General features: G+C 42.7%; 1 protein-coding gene across 1 annotated transcript; it reads right to left on the bottom strand.

Annotated features, from left to right (window-relative positions):
* Positions 1-1,528: 1,528 nt before the first annotated feature.
* LOC129829685 (ADP-ribosylation factor 3) lies at positions 1,529-11,030 on the bottom strand. Its single transcript, XM_055891543.1, has 5 exons — positions 10,936-11,030; positions 9,570-9,787; positions 7,475-7,585; positions 6,415-6,539; positions 1,529-6,191 (listed from the first exon to the last, which is right to left on the bottom strand). Exons 2-5 carry the CDS (start codon positions 9,715-9,717, stop codon positions 6,030-6,032), a joined length of 546 nt encoding a protein of 181 aa, XP_055747518.1. The 5' UTR covers positions 9,718-9,787; positions 10,936-11,030; the 3' UTR covers positions 1,529-6,029.
* Between the last annotated feature and the right edge of the window lie 7,478 nt (positions 11,031-18,508).

Below are 18,508 nucleotides of genomic sequence, written 5' to 3'. Positions count from 1 at the left end.
CTCGTTTCATTCTGTGGCTACTGTAAAACATTACTATAATATAAACAAAAGGTCGATTAGCCTAATCTAATTTATAAATATATGAAAACACTGCAGATGATTTCAATAGGCCCTTTTTAAGTACAATCATATCCAGAAAAATGTATTATTTAATTCACAGTAATGATGTTTATTATAATATTGTAATAAACCAAATGATGGAATCAGTTTTTGAATCTAGTCTTGTGTGTAGCCTATGGTTAAAATTAAAACTCTAATTGGTCAGAATCCTAACATGAAGGCTAATAACAGCATGCTTGATAATCCATGAAAATCCATTGTAAGCAAAGTTTAGTAGGCTACTGAAACAATACAATAGCATTATTTAGTATCATCCTAAATGTGCTTATTTACATTCCATGTAGACTATTTTGGACTAGCGTTACTTTCAATCAGTAACAGGATTAGGGTCTGAGTGGCTGTACGGTCTCTCCATGCAGTGAAGAGCAGTGTCGTCCTCCAGCCCTGTCAACTGGTTAATCAGTCCTGCTTTGATGCGTATGGAGCAGCCCGTTGTCAAATGGTTAAGTGACTTCTGAACCCAAACCCAGAACGTTGAATCTATGCTTCATTCCAACAGAATGGAACACAGAACACACAACTCAGAACAGAGAATAGGGCCAACGTTCCATGTCATGTGGCATGGAGAGCAGTTAATAAATGTGCAGGAAATAAATATCTGGTTGTGATGAATATGTAACACAGTGCTGTTGTTTCCAGTTCCATAATGAAGGACTGGGTAGATAAATTGATGTAAAGATATATTCACGCTCTTAGACAAAACATAGTAGGTTGAAAATGTTTTGGAACAGTGGCATTTGATTGATTTACATGCGTTATAGACACTTATAAAGCTCTTTATAACACTTACATAGACACGTAATACAGCATTTATAGATGCGTTTCAACAAGCTTGTAAACATAGTCGCTACCTTGATCAAACACAGATATGTTTAAAGTACTGGTTACATCGAAATTTGAACATTTGAATAATGGGTTCATCTAGTGGCAGCATCAGTGTTAATTTATTTACATCAGACAGGCAGTACCTCATTTGTGTGCGTACATCCCATAGCTGTGCCTTGATTTTTGGGCAGCAGGTTGGGCGTTGGGCCAGTAACAGAAAGGTTGCTACATCGAACCCCCCCCGACCTGACAAGGTAAAATAAATCTGTCTTTCTGCCCCTGAACAAGGTAGTTAACGCACTGTTCCTAGGCCGTTATTGTAAAATACGAATTTGTTCTTAACTGACTTGCCTGGTTAAAGAAAAAGAAACCCATGTCATAACTTTTATATCCAGCAGGGGGAGACAAGGGCCAGCACTATGAGTTTCCTCTAAATGGAGCACAGAGCCGCTGAAGTTCATTAGCTGAACTTCGAGCAAATATTGCACGTTTAGCATGTTATACACATTTAGCCATTCATGTAACATACACAAAATTCATCAATTGTCTAACTATTATAATGGTGTTGCATAAGAACACAATATTCAGAGTTTTTATCACTGAGTTTATTACAGAATATTCCTGACTTTTCAACTCCAAGGATCAACTCTTAACTTTGAATATTTTTAGTAGCAGATAGATGTAAGGGAAATGGAAAGAACAGCCTTCTGTTACTGTAAAAAAAAAAAAGTAGAAAGGTGTCAGCCAGTCCTGAATCTGTCATCTGAGGTTCTATCTACAGACTACAGACTATTCTTATAGACAGACTACTATGAGTGGGATGGCTCCATGACAGACTACTATGATGGCTCCATGATTGCCCAAGCTTCTGTCACCAGACCTTGTCAGATTCTTCACCAGAGTATCATCATTATCCCGTGTGGCCCTAGCCTGTCCGCCTTTCTGTCTGTCTGTCAGTCCGAGGCCAGGCTGTGTGTGGAGGCAGGTTGATGCTCCAGTCCCCAGTACTCTGCATGGCCTTCACATCCCGGCTGGTCGCCATTCCCTTCAACAGATTGATGAATTGATTGTGGGGCTGCTGCCAGTGTGTCTGTGCCCTGGGCGAGGGGTGTCCCGGTTACGGAAGAAAATCCCAGCTATGGCACCCGCCCTGGGGCCGCTATTGTGGCTGGCCTGCAGGGGGCCCAGGGGCCCAGGAGCCCAGGGGGCAGCTCTCTCTGACCCACATACTGCTGTCACACCCCTGGAGACACAGCACTGGAGATGGAGGGGAAAGGGGGTGGGGGGGGGCACAGCACTGGAGCTGAGGGCGGTTGTGGGGGGTGGATTGGGACGGAGGCTTGTTAGGGGGCCAGTGCTGGAGCTGGGGGGGAGTGGGCTCGAAACACAGGGCTGTTGCAGGGACCGGACATGGGCTGGTGGTATGAGAGGGCTGGGACGAATAGGGACCTCTGAATCACAGAACAGAATTGCGGCCATGCTGTGAAAATCTTTCAAACACCCCAAAACTCAAAAAAAGTCCTAACTCGATTTGAAGACGTGGAATCGAAATGTTTCCAAGAAACACAAGTTGAATGTTGGCATTTGTATTGATCTACCAGAGCAGTTAACAGGCAAACTGATATCACCGGACACATCCTCACCAATACATAAGTACTCATGACTAGGATCCAATCATCAATCCATTTTTGAGTATTAACATAAAATACTGAACCTTGTTTCAATGCTTTTTAACAAACATTATTAATTGGAATATTAAGTAATTGCATTGTTACAGTAATATAACATTACTTTAAAAAAAAAAATCTCGCACAGACTCAACTGAGTTAAAGGATGGAAATGAAGTGATACATTTAGTAACAACTGTGGTCCCAAACACAAACCATCATCGGGGTAAAAGGGGTTTCAACACTAGTGATACTGTATAAGGCCACAAAAACAATTGTCGCACCAAACCAATCTCAATGTAGGAAAGGTAATACACAAGCTGTAATGTTATAGTCATACATCTATACAAATCAGTCCATACACGAATCCTGATATCTACTATTGAACATATCAACCACAATGATTACTTTCAGGTATATTTCACATATATTCTTACAGGTATGCAGTACCAGTCAAAGGTTTGGACACACCTACTCATTCAACGTTTTTTCTTTATTTTTTACTAATTTATACATTGTAGAATATGAGTGAAGACATTAAAAAAATATGAAATAACACATATGGAATCATGTAGTAACCAAAAAAGTATTAAACAAATCTAAATATATTTTATATTTGAGATTCTTCAAAGTAGCCAGCCTTTGCCTTGATGACAGCTTTGCACACTCTTGGCATTCTCTCAACCAGCTACATGAGGTAGTCACCTGGAATGCATTTCAATTAACAGGTGTGCCTTGTTAAAAGTTAATTTGTGGAATTTATTTAATTCTTAATGCGTTTCAGTCAATCAGTTGTTTTGTGACAAGGTAGGGGTGGTATACAGAATATAGTGCTATTTGGTAAAAGACCAAGTCCATATTATGGCAAGAACAGCTCAAATAAGCAAAGAGAAACTACAGTCCATCATTACTTTAAGACATGAAGGTCAGTCAATGAAACTGGCTCTCATGAGGACCGTCACAGGAAAGGAAGAGCCAGAGTTACCTCTGCTGCAGAGGATAAGTTCATTAGAATTAACTGCACCTCAGATTCCAGCCCAAATAAATGCTCCACAGAGTTCAAATAACAGACACATCTCAATATCAACTGCTCAGAGGAGACTGTGTCAATCAGGCCTTCATGGTTGAATTGCTGCAAATAAACCACTACTAAAGGACACCAATAAGAAGAAGAGACTTGCTTGGGCCAAGAAACATTGCGCAATGGACATTAGACCGGTGGAAATATGATCTTTGGTCTGATGAGTCCAAATGTGAGATTTTTGGTTCCAACCGCCGTCTCTTTGACAGATGCAGAGTAGGTGAACGGAGGATCTCTGCATGTGTGGTTCCCACCATGAAGCATGGAGGAGGAGGTGTGATGGTGTGGGGGTGCTTTGACTGGTGACACTGTCAGTCAATTATTTAGAAATCAAGGCACACTTTACCAGCATGGCTACCACAGCATTCTGCAGCGATACGCCATCCCATCTGGATTGCGTTTAGTGGGACTATTATTTATTTTCCAACAGGACAATTACTTAAAACACACCTCTAGGCTGTATAAGGGCTATTTGAACAAGAAGTAGAGTGATGGAGTGCTGCGTCAGATGACCTGGCCTCCACAATCACCCAACCTCAACCCAATTGAGATGGTTTGGGATGAGTTGGACCGCAGAGTGAAGGCAAAGCAGCCAACAAGTCCTCAGCATATGTGGGAACTCCTTCAAGACTGTTGGAAAAGCATTCCAGGTGAAGCTGGTTGAAAGAATGCCAAGAGTGTGCAAAGCTGTCATCAAGGCAAAGGGTGGCTACTTTGAAGAATCTATAATCTAAAATATATTTTGATTTGTTTAACACTTTTTTTACTACATGATTCCATAAGTGTTATTTCATAGTTTTGATGTCTTCAATATTATTCTACAATGTAGAAAATAGTAAAAAATAATATCCTTGAAGCAAGGACATGCATATTCTTGGTACCATTTGAAAGGAAACACTTTGAAGTTTGTGTAAATGTGAAAGGAATGTAGGAGAATATAACACAATATATCTGGTAAAAGATAATACAAAGAAAAAAACAACCGTTGTTTTGTATTTTTTTTGTACCATCATCTTTTTTATGCAAGAGAAAGGCCATAATGTATTATTCCAGCCAATGTGCAATTTAGGTTTTGGCCACTAGGTGGCAGCAGTGAATGTGCAAAGTTTTAGACTGATCCAATAAACCATTGCATTTCTGTTCAAAATGTTGTATCAAGACTGCCCAAATGTGCCTAAAATGTTTATTAATAACTTTCCATGTTCAAAATTGTGCACTCTCCTCAAACAATAACATGGTATACTTTCACTGTAATAGCTACTGTAAATTGAACAGCACAGTTAGATTAACAAGATTTTAAGCTTTCTGACAATATCAGATATGTCTATGTCCTGGGAAATGTTCTTGTTAATTACAACCTCATGCTAATCGCATTAGCCTACGTTAGCTCAACCGTCCTCTTGGACGGGACACCGATCCCGAAGAAGTTTTAACAAGGAACACCTGTTAATTGAAAGGCATTCCAGGTGACTACCTCATGAAGCTGGTTGATAGAACGTCAAGAGAGTGCAAAGCTGTCATCAAGGCGGTGGCTACTTTGAAGAATATAAAATATGTTTAACACTTTTTTGCTTACTACATGATGCCATGTGTTCTTTCATAGTTTTGATGTCTAAACTATTATTCTACAATGTAGAAAATAGTAAAAAATAAAGAAAAACCCTTGAATGAGTAGGTGTGTCCAAACTTTTGATTTTGTATGTTTGTACTTGTTAAGCAAATCGTGTAAATATACAGTTGACATAGAAAAAGCATGCTTTTGCATATTGGACGTGTTTTACACAAACCTATGTCACTCTCCATTAATATCTACCACTACTGCATTGCTCCAACCAGCAGTAGCAAGTTTAGTGTAAAAAGAGAATACTGTCAGAAGACTGGCTAAATATATAACATTAGACAGATATCATTTCAAACTTCATTTCCAAGAGATCTTTTACTGTATGGCCATGCATAATACAGTGTTCCAAACCAAACTAACATTGCCATTGTCCATTCTGAAATAAATAATAATTAAATAAATAAATACATGGTGTTGCTAAATACTTTTTAAAGGTTATTATTAAGGTTAATGTATTGACATTGATGGCCCGCGGCTGGACAGCGCTAACCATTTGTAATAGTTGACAACAGGCTGAAATTGTCCTCAAGGAATGGGGATATGGATCCTCAAGCAATAGGGATATTCTCTCTAAGTCCCATTCCTACACACCAATCACATTTCACTCCCACCGTGTCAGGATTTTTCACTTAATGGAACAACTAAAACCAACTACCACTTTTTGATTCAAGAGCTGACACTAAGGTTTCTCCTCACTCTCCTCTGATTGGTCCACTCACTTCTTGTTCTTCAGCTGATTGGCCAGCCAGTCGAGGCCCTCGTATAGACCGTCTCCGCTGGTGGCGCAGGTGGCCTGGATGTACCAGTTGCGGTGACGGAGGGAGTGGAGCCCCAGCTTGTCTGTGATCTCTGCTGCGTTCATGGCATTGGGCAGGTCCTAGATGCCGAACGTGAGATAAAGATGGAAGGATAGGAGTGGAGAAAAGCACATGAGAGAGTAGGATAGGCGTAAGGAAAGCATAGGTAAACAGAAGAACAGGTAGTGAGGAAAAGCACATGATTTAGACACAGGTAACAGATACAAATACATGGTGAGTGAGGCAATTTTAATAGAATAGAGTCAATAGAATAGAATAGAATAAGCACTTCTTTGTCCATACCTGTTTGTTAGCGAAGATAAGAAGCACGGCGTCTCGTAGCTCGTCCTCAGCCAGCATCCTCATCAGCTCCTCTCGAGCCTCATTCACCCGCTCACGATCATTACTGTCCACCACGAAGATCAGACCTGGAACCACAACAGACCTGACTTCAACACACAACATACCCTCAAGGTAGCAACCAGGAATCGGAACAAGCCTGTCAACACACTACAGACCCTATGAGGACAAAGGTTTACTGTCTGACATCCCCCTCTATCAGAATGAACAGGTTAAAGGTAGTCAGCGAAATTACGTTGCCACCTGCAGCACCGCAGATATAGCGATGGGCGAAATGCAAGACTTCGGTCTCACACAGTCACACCCAGTATCTGTGCATGTGCACGGGTTCATATCAGGCCTTTACAATGTGGTAGCCACGGGACCAAAAACAGAGAAGTTGAGCCTCGTACTTCAATGTTCTAAGTTGTTGCAAAAATGTACCCACTATGCTGTTCACTTCCTGCATCTATGTAATGTCGCTGATTATACCTTTAATCGCTGACTCTACCTTTAATCGCTGACTCTACCTTTAATGTTCAAAGGGCTGTGAAAGAGGGGTTTTGTACACATACTGTATCATAGGTACAGTATATAATAGAAAAACAAATAATATATAATAGACAAAATCATAATACGAATCTGGTAAGATGCTTTGAATTTGGCTTGAAAAACGTGCTTATTTGAGGCCGTTAATGCAGTATGCAAATGTCTATAACCAGAGTGTGTGTCAGCACAATACATCATTGTGTTGGATGTGTGATAGATCTGGAGTGCCAGTCTTTGTCCCAGCGTGGGCCTATAGCCCTCAAATTCAAATCTCAAAGCCAGATCTACTGCTTTTTTTTCATTCTTCCCCTATAATTTGGGACTGATTTAGCCACCAGGTGTGTGCAATAAATGATCAGGTTGAACAGAAACCTAGCAGTGCTGCGGACCTCATAGAGCTCTCCTGCTCAGCTTACACGTCACAAGAATGTGTTAGCCTGCTGAGCTAAAGCTTATTAGCTCCCACAATACTTACCCTGTGTGTTCTGGAAGTAGTGTCTCCACAGAGGCCTGATCTTGTCCTGGCCACCCACGTCCCACACCGTGAAACTGATGTTCTTATACTCAACCGTCTCCACGTTAAACCCTGAGCAGGGGAAGGAGCATGTGTGTTATAAATGCCATATAAACAGCTGTAGGTATGTTATAAACACCTTATAAAGAGCTGTGTGTGTGTTATAAATGCCATATAAACAGCTGTAGGTGTGTAATGATTAAAGGCCCGTTCAGTCAAAATTCAGTTTGTCCTGTATTTTGTATCACAGCTGAGGAAACTAACACTGTAAAAGTGTGTGTTATTTTCATCAGTGTTATTTCCTGATAGTTGCTGGTTGAAAATGCAATCTACACAGGACCTTCTAATCAGCAGGTTTGCATGGGCAGGAGTTACAGCTTTCCATGGTAACATCACCATGCGGTAAATTGGTTGATAGACCAATAACAAAGAGAGTTCCCAGGGCTGGCAGGAGACATAAGCCCCCCCCCCCCCCCCCCCCCCCCCATTTTAGGAACTCAGTTGGGGTCTCAACTTAAAGTTGAGAGATAGAACAGTAGACTACACAAGGTGCAAGTTTTAAATTTGGTTGTGCATCAACAAATTTTCTCTTGTTATGTCAGACACTGACTCTGTGTGATTTATGACCATTAGGGCAGGAGCTACTAAGTCCTTTTGGGCTTTTTTCTCCTCCTGCACATACTGCTGTTGTTGTTGTTTTACTGTTACAAACTGTCTTTCTATTTGTGCAAAATAAACTGAACAAAGACACTGACAGTCACTCAGCTAGCAATTTTTAGATTGGTAAATTAGTTTAGCCAGCGATCTAAACTTGTAGTAATCATGTTCGAATACTGACCGGTCACAGGGCATGTGCCTAGGCGCCCTGACCTCCATGGGGCCCCCATTGATTTCGTTAGTCACTCTCACTCAGATATCATTAACATGGCATAAGTCATGGCAAAATGGGTAGAATTGCAGGAAATTAGCTTTAAAACTGAAAACATTATCTCCACCCCATGGCAAATTGCATGCATTTTGTTATACTTTTTTAATTTTTATTATCTCCGCCCCATAGCAAAATGTGTGGAACTGCGCACCCTCCGCTAAAGGCGCCAGGGTCTGTGGAGGGGAACACCCTGTATCTTTGCAGCACATTGCGCACCACAAAAAATGCAGTTTCAATCAAATAATAAGCTAGTAAATATCACATGTAGACAGTCACACTGTAAACATCAGAAAACTTGGTTTAAAACTGCAACATTCTTTTTGGGGGGAAAGGAACTCAGTCGGGGTCTCAACTGATTGTTGAAAGATAGAATATTAGAATACACAATGTGCACGTTTGAAATGTGGTTGTGCAATTTTTCTCTTGTTATGTCAGTCACTGACAGTCCATCAATTAGCCATGTCAGCTAACAATTTTTGTCTAGCCAGCTATCTAAACTAATAATCATGGCCAAATACCAACCAGGCACGCAGGACACATGACTAGGGGCCCTGATCTCCAGGGGGCCCCCATTGATTTAGTTAGTCACTCTCACTCAGATATCATGGCATAAGTCAATGCAAATTTTGTAGAATTGCAGGAAATTTGCTTCAAAACTGAAATTAGCTGTAAAACCAAATCTCGCTTAGGGCCCCCAAAAGGCTAGAGCCGGCTTGGAGAGTTCCAAACCTCATTGCCAATAACAGCTAGTTACTTAATTGTTACATCAAATCAAATTAAATGTTTTTTGTCACATGTGACGAATACAACAGGTGTAGACGTACCGTGAAATGCTTACTTACACAAACTTAACCAACAATGCCGTCCAAGAAAGAGTTAAGAAAATATTTACAAAATAAACTAAAGTAGAAATTAAAAAGTAACACAATAAAATAACGAGGCTATATACAGGGGGTACCGGTACAGAGTCAATGGGTAAGTTGTACACATACCCAGCAATTCATTGATATTGATATAAAAACGTCTGCATTGGGTCTTTAAGGATAAGTAACATCTCTACATGACAACACATTTGACTTTTCTCTCATCCTTTATAGCCAATGACCTTCATTGTGAGACTTTCCATACCGATAGTGGGGATGGTGGTGACTATCTCTCCCAGCTTCAGTTTGTATAGGATGGTGGTCTTCCCTGCAGCATCCAGCCCCACCATCAGGATCCTCATCTCTTTCTTCCCTAACAGGCTCTTCAGCAGGTTGCCAAAGATGTTCCCCATGGTAACTGACTGGCTGGTGATTGGCTGGCTGGTTGACTGGCTGGTCAGACCTCAACTCACTGCTACAGAGCTGATGGGCAAAGAAGCTGGATGTTAGGGCCCAGAGTTTTTCCTGATCTTGTACCTTAACCAAGGAAAAATGGTCTCTAGTTGCATGCCACTAATGGGAGAATTATTCCTAGGGCTCAGTTTTTCCTGACCAGGCAAAAGTCTGGAGGCCCGGCCAAGTCACAAGGTCAGGAAAACACTGTTGCACCCTGGAATAAGCTAATTCAACCATAGCCTAAATGGCAAGTCAGCGGCTGAACAAACAGTGAGTTTGTACATTTACTGAGTCAGAACCACAGAGAGGACACACAGTAGCACTTCAACCACTACTCAGCCCATTAACACCTCATAACAGCTCCAAACCACCTCGGAGGAAAACCAATAAAGTCTCCTCCACACCTCTACAAGCGGGCTGAGGAAGCTGACCTGACTGAAGGCCAGTAAGCTGGCAGACTGCACACTGGTGAGAAGAGCTGCCATGTTGTAGGCCTACACTACCTACTGCAATCCTTTGTTGAGCTGGGGTTATGTGGTTTATAGTAGTTATAATCTATACATTGAAATATATTATTTCATCCCTACAGTAGGCTGTAGTCCTAAAGCAAGTTGTTCTAGGCTGACACACTGCAGGTGCATTCTAACAACAGTCTACTGTTCTGAGTCAAACATATTTAAATAGTCTAGATAAAAAAAATGTGCGTGTTCATAAATAGATTTTTCAATCACTGCATCGCAGTGGCCGCATATGATACTATGAAACACATCTGTCGTTGCGCAAGAGCACTCGCAGTGATGGCAGCACCCTCCGCTAAAGGCGCCAGGGTCTGTGGAGGGGAACACCCTGTATCTTTGCAGCACATTGCGCACCACAAAAAATGCAGTTTCAATCAAATAATAAGCTAGTAAATATCACATGTAGACAGTCACACTGTAAACATCAGAAATGCTATGGTTATTTCCATCCATAGGCATATTATGATTGTCACCTTCTCCAGTCACGACTAGACGCAATGCTTAGGTGGCCTGAATGGACGCCGTTAATTCACTAGAATAACTACCAACACATAGTTGTTTCATTTTTGTAATGACATGACACGATTCCGCATTCTTGTATTTCAACAGTTTTACGTTATCCATCATTTTCGAAATGTCCATCTCATCCCCACCTACCTCTTTTTGCCGTACCAGCTGGATTCGGGCAGTGGCGTTTGATTCTCGCGAGAAGACGCCAAGAATGACAGGGGTCTCGCGATGATGAGAGAACCAAGTACACTTCTTCATCACTTCATGGGCCGATCACGCGCTCCCTTCACTGTCAATAAATCTTGACACATTGTCAGTAGGAGGCTGGTGGTCAAATATTTGTTGTTGTTGTTGAAAATGTACTATTAGTTATTTTTTATAGGGAGTTTGTAATTCCATGATTGCTCTTGATTTAGCCTTCTGAGTTGAAACTGAGAAGGCATCAACCCTGGTCAGGGCTTGAGATGGTGCAGTGTCTGTGTGGTTTACATGCCCTGTGATGAAAACCCTGCTTTAGCATTTCATTAATTGAGATTACCAGTTGCCCTGCTACTGTACATGTAATGCAATCAATGCTTGTTAGACGTTTTGTGTGTGTGTGTGTGTTAGAGATCAGAGACTAAATAAAGTTTTTGTTATATTATAAGATATTAGAGAGTAAATACATTTGACTAAAGGCAAACATAAGAATAATTCACCTGAGAAACACCTTAATAAATAAGTGAGCAACTGCTAAACTGAGCAACTGCTAAAACGAGCAACTGCTAAAACGAAACCATTTTGATTTTGTTTAATTGTGCTGAATCAACATGGATAAAACAAATACATAACTCGTGATTTTTCATGAAGATTTTTCATGAAGACCAGACCAAACAGACCAAACAGACCAAACATCAAACATCAATACCATCGCAAGCCTTTGTCAAAAACTCTCTTTGAAGCATTTACCAGATGCTCTTATCCAAAGAGACTTACAGGAGTAATTAGGGTTAAGTGCCTAGACGGCTCTGGGATTCAAACCAGCAACCTTTCATTTACTGGCCCAACACCCTTGTCCACTAGGCTACCTGCCGCCCATAAGGTCAACCGCTTTATGTGGGTTTTAGGGTTTTATACAGGCATCTGCTAAACTTCTTTCACTGTATTTTCTATGTTTTAAATATGGGTTAAAAAACCTATAGTCTTTCAAAATTCAAAACACAAAGTCTTTCAAAATTCTTGATTTGATGTCCTAGGCCTACTCAGTGTCTGTAAATATACAGTAAAGGCCCTTTAATATAGGCAAAAGGAGTGAGTTCTTTACGTGCTGATTTACCAGTAGTGTGTTTCTCTCTACAGTACGTCTGTCTGCCGAGGGCTCTGGGCATGATAGATGTGTTTATCAATTCAGCGGTTGAGGCGGAAGGAAAAAGAGTGAAGCAGATGTTTGCAGCTGCACACCAGACTACAGGGTGGAGTGGAGGCAGGGTGGAGTGGATGCAGGGGGAGTGTGCCGCAGCCTGTGTTTGTGAGTGTTGGGAGCACGGAGGAGGTTATAGGGGGGTTACAGTACAGCGCAATGGGTAGGGGCCGACCAGGGGTGGTGGGGGACGGGGGTTGGAGTTATAATTTAAAGGAGCCTATTCCTCTGAAGTGTTTGCCAGAGTGCACCCCAGCAAACACAATCACAAGTCTGGTTGGTTGTGCTTGCAGAACTAATGAGGGCTGAGGAGCACATTGAGGGCAGAGGAGCTGAGAGCTTTGATGTTCTGGGTTATGTTTTCTCTCTCTCCCTGACTCTCTCTCTGCATGTCCCACATCAAAAATTAAAGGGGAGTCAGTCGCAAAGCAGATGTTTTGGAGCTATGCATTTATACAGAATATACTTTATAAATCCTCTCTCTCTTTCTCCTTTCGCTCTCCCTCTCTCACTAAGTTTGCCTTTATGTTTAAATGTAAAGTATCAACAGTAGATATGTGTGTAGGTGGGTGAGAGAAAAATATATATTTAATACATTTTGAATTCAGGTTGAAACACAACAAAATGTGGCATAAGTCAAGGGGTGTGAATACTTTCTGAAGCCACCGTATGCATCAATCTACTGTAGGCTATCTTTCAATCTAGCTAAACATACTGAATCATCTTCTGTTAAACATACAGTACAATCATCCTGTCAGTCAACGTCGAGGACTTTTATCTTTCCTAACTTCCCCCCTTCTCTCTCCTTTTAATTCAGCAGGGTCTGGTTGTCATTACTCTAGGGGCAGTCAATGTGTTGCTGTGCATGTGTCAGCGTCTGCAGACTGCAGCCATGGTAGGAGACAGGGAGAGAGGGGGAAGGAGTAGGAGAGAAATCAAATTGTATTTGTCACATGCTTCGTAAACAACAGGTGTAGACTAACAGTGAAATCTTACTTGCCAACAATGCAGAGAAAAAATCTATAAATTTAAAAAATAATAATAACACAATGAATCAATACACAATGAGTAACGATGGTTATATACACGGAGTACCAGTACTGAGTTGATGTGCAGTGGTACGAGGTAGTTGAGGTAGATACTGTAAGTACATATTATTATGAACTATGAAGTGACTAGGAAACAGGATAGATAATAAACAGTAGCAGCAGGGTATGTGATGATTCAAAAGAGTTATTGCCAAAAGGGTCAATGCAGATAGTCTAGGTAGCTATTGGTTAACAATTTAACTAACAATTGAGCAGTCTTATGACACAGGGGTAGAAACAGTTCAGGGTTCTGTTGGTTCCAGACTTGGTATATCGGTACCACTTGCCGTGTGGTAGCAGAGAGAACAGTCTATGACTTGGGTGGCTAGAGTCTGACTTGGGCCTTCCTCTGACACCGCCTGGTATAGAGGTCCTGGATGGCAGGGAGCTCGGACCCAGTGATGTATTACCATCTGTAGCGCCTTGCGGTCGGATTTCAAGCAGTTGCCATACCAAGCGATGACACAACCAGTCAAGATGCTCTCATTGGTGCAGCTGTAGAACTTTTTGAGGATCTGAGAGCCCATGCCAAATCTTTTCAGCCTCCCCATGGGGGAAGAGGCGTTGTCGTGCCTTCTTCACGACTGTGTTGGTGTGTGTGGACCATGTTAATTCCTTGGTGATGTAAACACTGAGGAACTTGAAGCTCTCGACCTGCTCCACTACAGCCCCGTTGATATGGATGGGGGTGTGCTCGGTCCTCCATTTCCTGGAGTCTACGATCAGCTCCTTTGTCTTGCTGACGATGAGGGAGAGGATGTTGTCCTGGTTGTCCTGTTGTCCTGATGGTGTTGGTGTGGTGTGCAGGAACACAGTTCTAGTGATAAGTTTAGAGGGTACTATGGTGTTGAACATTGAGCATTCTCACGTAGGTGTTCCTCTTGTCCAGGTGGTAGAGGGCAGTGTGGAGGGCAATAGAGATTGCGTTATCTGTGGATCTGTTGGTGAGGTATGCGAATTGGAGTGGGTCCAGGGTGTCTGGGATGATGGTGTTGATGTGAGCCATGATCAGACTTTCAAAGCATTTCATGGCTACAGATGTGAGTGCTTGCAGGCGATAGTCATTTAGACAGTTTACCTTGGTGTTCTTGGGCGCAGGGACTATGGTAGTCTGCTTGAAGCTTAGCATCCACTTCATCTGACCACTTTCGCCACTGGTACTTCCTGTTTGAGTTTTTGCTTGTAAGCGAGAATCAGGAGTCCCGGGGATTAGGGCCTGGTACGGGATGATCAGTACATCCGCAGCTGCCAACTCGTTGAAGTAGACATTTCATTTACATCGAGGTTAGTGATCACTGTTCTGATGTCCAGAAGCTGTTTGCGGTCATAGGAAATGATGGCAGAAATATTATGTACAAAAAAAGTTTAGGTCAGCATAAAAAAAACCACACAAAATAGCAGAACTGGTCAGGAGCCCGTAGGACGGCAGCTATACATCTCCTCAGTGCCAGAGAAAGGGAGCGAGAGATAGAGAGAGAGATGGGGAGAGAGAGAGAGAGAGAGAGAGAGAGAGAGAGAGAGAGAGAGAGAGAGAGAGAGAGAGAGAGAGAGAGAGAGTGAGAGTGAGAGAGAGAGAGAGAGGGAGACGGGGAGAGAGAGAGAGTGAGAGAGAGAGGGAGACGGGGAGAGAGAGAGGGAGCGAGAGAGAGAGAGAGAGAGAGGAGAGAGGGAGAGAGAGAGAGAGAGAGAGAGAGAGAGAGAGAGAGGAGAGAGGGAGAGAGAGGGCGACGGGGGGAGAGAGAGAGAGAGAGAGAGAGAGAGAGAGAGAGAGGAGAGAGAGGGAGACGGGGAGAGAGGGAGAGGGAGAGAGAGAGAGAGAAAGAGGAGAGAGAGAGAGAGAGAGAAAGAGGAGAGAGGGAGACGGGGAGAGAGAGAGAGAGAGAGAGAGAAAGAGGAGAGAGAGAGACGGGGAGAGAGAGAGAGAGAGAGAGAGAGAGAGAGAGAGAGAGAGAGAGAGAGAGAGAGAGAGAGAGAGAGAGAGAGAGAGAAAGAGGAGAGAGGGAGACGGGGAGAGAGAGAGGGAAGGAGGGGAAGAAGAAGAGGGAGTGGGAGAGAGAGCGAGATAGAGACAGAGAGAGACTGACAGAGACAGAGGTAGACAGACAAAGAGGAGAGGAAGACAAAGCGATCCAGGGCTGTCCAACCTCTCTCTCTCACACATGAGTAGAAACGGTGACAGGAAATTCCCCTTCACAGCAGTAGGAGCAGCTCCAGGGTGAAATGATAAAGGAATGAAGAAATGCAAACCAGAAATCCAGTTATCCCTTATCATTCCAATCCCTTAGCAGTACTTCTCAGTCTCCCCCTCTCTGCTATTCTCTCACTAAATACCAGACATTTGATCCAGACATTTGGAGAGTCACACAGTCTACCTAAGGGGTGTCTCAATCAGTTCACACTAATATTGATCATTGAAGGCTTAAGACAATCTGGATCTCCCGAAGATCAAGCTGGATCCCATGGTGAGTATATTCCCCCTATGTGCATGTCTGAGAATGATCTTATCTTAAATCTAACCAGGCACTGAATGGTATGTGGGATAACTGTGTAAATCAGCCAATATCCCTGTCTATTTGTCTGTCTGTGTCTTAGACAGACAGGGACACAGCGTTCTCAGTATCAGCACCACATGATGCAGTGAGTCTCTCTTGGCTGTGAACCCTGGACAGATGATCTCAGGCACACACACACACATACACGAAAGAGACTGACTGGTATAATCACCACTCTCTATCCCGATTCCTCTCTCCTTCAGTAATAAAAGTGCTTCAATTAAACCACCTCTCTGCATAAAGGAAGTGGCCATAAAATAAGTCTCACCACCTCTCTCCTGTTTGGAGTGCAGAGTAGGCCTGTAGCCTTCCCACAGGGCACACCACGTCATTTCAACGTGGGTAATTGGGTAATATTTGGTTGACACATTGGTCAATAAGATTACAACCTATATTCACCCATTGAAAAAGACAACTTATTGACCTTAGTTGAATTTTCCAATGTGTTAACATTATGCTTTCAACCATCTAAAAACACAGCCAAATTCCAATGGAAAATCAATGTCTGATTTTTGGTGTAGTTGTCACCCAAGTGTCGATGACTGCACTTTAAACCATTTAAAAGCATGAATTAATGTGATATCACAGTGCTTCATCTAATAGCAGTAAGATCAAGGAGCTGATCGTGGACTGTACCTAACAAGGGGGCGAGCCCATCCACATCGACGGGGCTGCAGTGGAGCAGGTCGAGAGCTTCAGGTTCCTCGGTATCCAAATCACTAAGGACTTAAAATGTTCCACACGCACGCACAGTTGTGAAGAAAGCACGACAGTGCCGATTCCCCCTCAGTAGGTTGAAAAGGTTTGGCATGGGCCCTCAAATCCTCAAAAAGTTCTACAGCTGTACCCTTGAGAGCATCTTGATTGACTGCAACGCTGCTTGGCCCTCGATCGCATGGCGCTACAGACAGTGGTGCAGACAGCCCAGTCCATCCTGCCATCCAGGACCTCTATATCATGCGGAGTGAAAATTGTCAAAGACTCCAGCCACACAAGCCATAGACCGTTCTCTCTGCTTCCGCACAGGAAGCAGTACCGGTGCATCAAGTCTGACACCACCAGGCTCCTGAACAGCTTCTATCTCCAAGCCATAAGACTGCTAAATAGCTAACTAAATAGCTAACAAAATGGCTACATTGGCTGCCTCTGACAGGGCCCAACACATTTTACACTGACTGACACTCCACCAAACACACAAACACTCACTCCATCATTTGCTCACACACACATAACACGCACATACATTTATAATGACTCTACACACCCGCACACCCACTCACATACAATCATTATATACTCTGCTGCTACTCTGTTTATTGTACACTGAGTGTACAAAACATTAGGAAGACGTTGTTAACATAGAGTTACCCCCCCTTTTTTCCCTCAGAACAGTCTCAATTCGTCGGGGCATGGACTCTACAAGGTCTCCACAGGGATGCTGGCCCATGTTGACTGGCCCAATGCTTCCCACAGTTGTGTCAAATTGGCTGATAGTGGATCTCTACTCCGAATAGCTTGTTCCACCTCCTCCCACAGATGCTCAATTGGATTGAGATGTGGTGACTGGGCAGGCCACTGCAGTAAACTGAATTCTTGTGGCATTATCCTGCTGAAAAAATAAATGTGCAGATGTATACACTGCTGCCATGAAGGGATGCACCACCACCTTCAGCCTGCAATATTGACATGCGGCATGATGGAAGCATGTACAGTACTCGTCTCCAGACCCTAGTCCTCCGATTAGCGTGAAACAGCAGGAACCAAGATTCATCAGACCAGGCAATATTTTTCCAATTCTCCAGTGTCCAATGTTTTCGCTCCTTAGCCCACTGCAAGCGCAGTTTCTTGTTTTTTGCAAGAATCATTCTACAATGATTGAAGTGGATTTAACAGGTGACATCAATAAGGAATCATAGCTTTCACCTGGATTCACCTGGTCAGTCTTTGTCATGTAAAGACACCTGTCACCTTACACCTATGCAGTGCTTTCAGAAAGAATTCGGACCCCTTGACTTTTTACACATTTTGTTACGTTACAGCCTTATTCTAAAACTGATTAAATAAAAAAAATCCTCAGCAATCTACACACAATACCCCAAAACGATAAAGCATAAGCAGGTTTTTAGCAATTTTTGCAAATGTATTAAATAAAAAAAGGAAATACCTTATTTACATAAGTATTCAGACACTTTGCTATGAGAATCGAAATTGAGCTCAGGTGCATTCTGTGTCCATTGGTCGTCATTGAGATGTTTCTACAACTTGATTGGAGTCCACCTGTAGTAAATGAAATTGATTGGACATGATTTGGAAAGGCACACACCTGTCGTATATAAGGTCCCACAGTTGACAGTGCATGTCAGAGCAAAAACCAAGCCATGAGGTCGAAGGAATTGTCCAAAGAGCTCCAAGACAGGATTGTGTCGAGGCACAGATCTGGGGAAGGGTACCAAAAAATGTCTGCATCATTGAAGGTCCCCAAGAGCACAGTGGCCTACATCATTCTTAAATGGAAAAGTTTGGAACCACCAAGACTCTTCCTAAAGCTGGCTGCCCGGCCAAACTGAACAATCGGGGGAGAAGGTCCTTGGTCAGGGAGGTGACCAAGAACCCGATGGTCACTCAGACACCTCACAAGTACTCAACTGGCAGCTTCATTAAATAGTACCCGCAAAACACCG

Source organism: Salvelinus fontinalis, chromosome 31 (genome assembly GCF_029448725.1).
Source record: "Salvelinus fontinalis isolate EN_2023a chromosome 31, ASM2944872v1, whole genome shotgun sequence".
NCBI lineage: Eukaryota > Metazoa > Chordata > Actinopteri > Salmoniformes > Salmonidae > Salvelinus > Salvelinus fontinalis.
The sequence above is the reverse complement of the archived record's forward strand: the minus strand, read 5'-3'. Positions and strand labels throughout refer to the sequence as shown.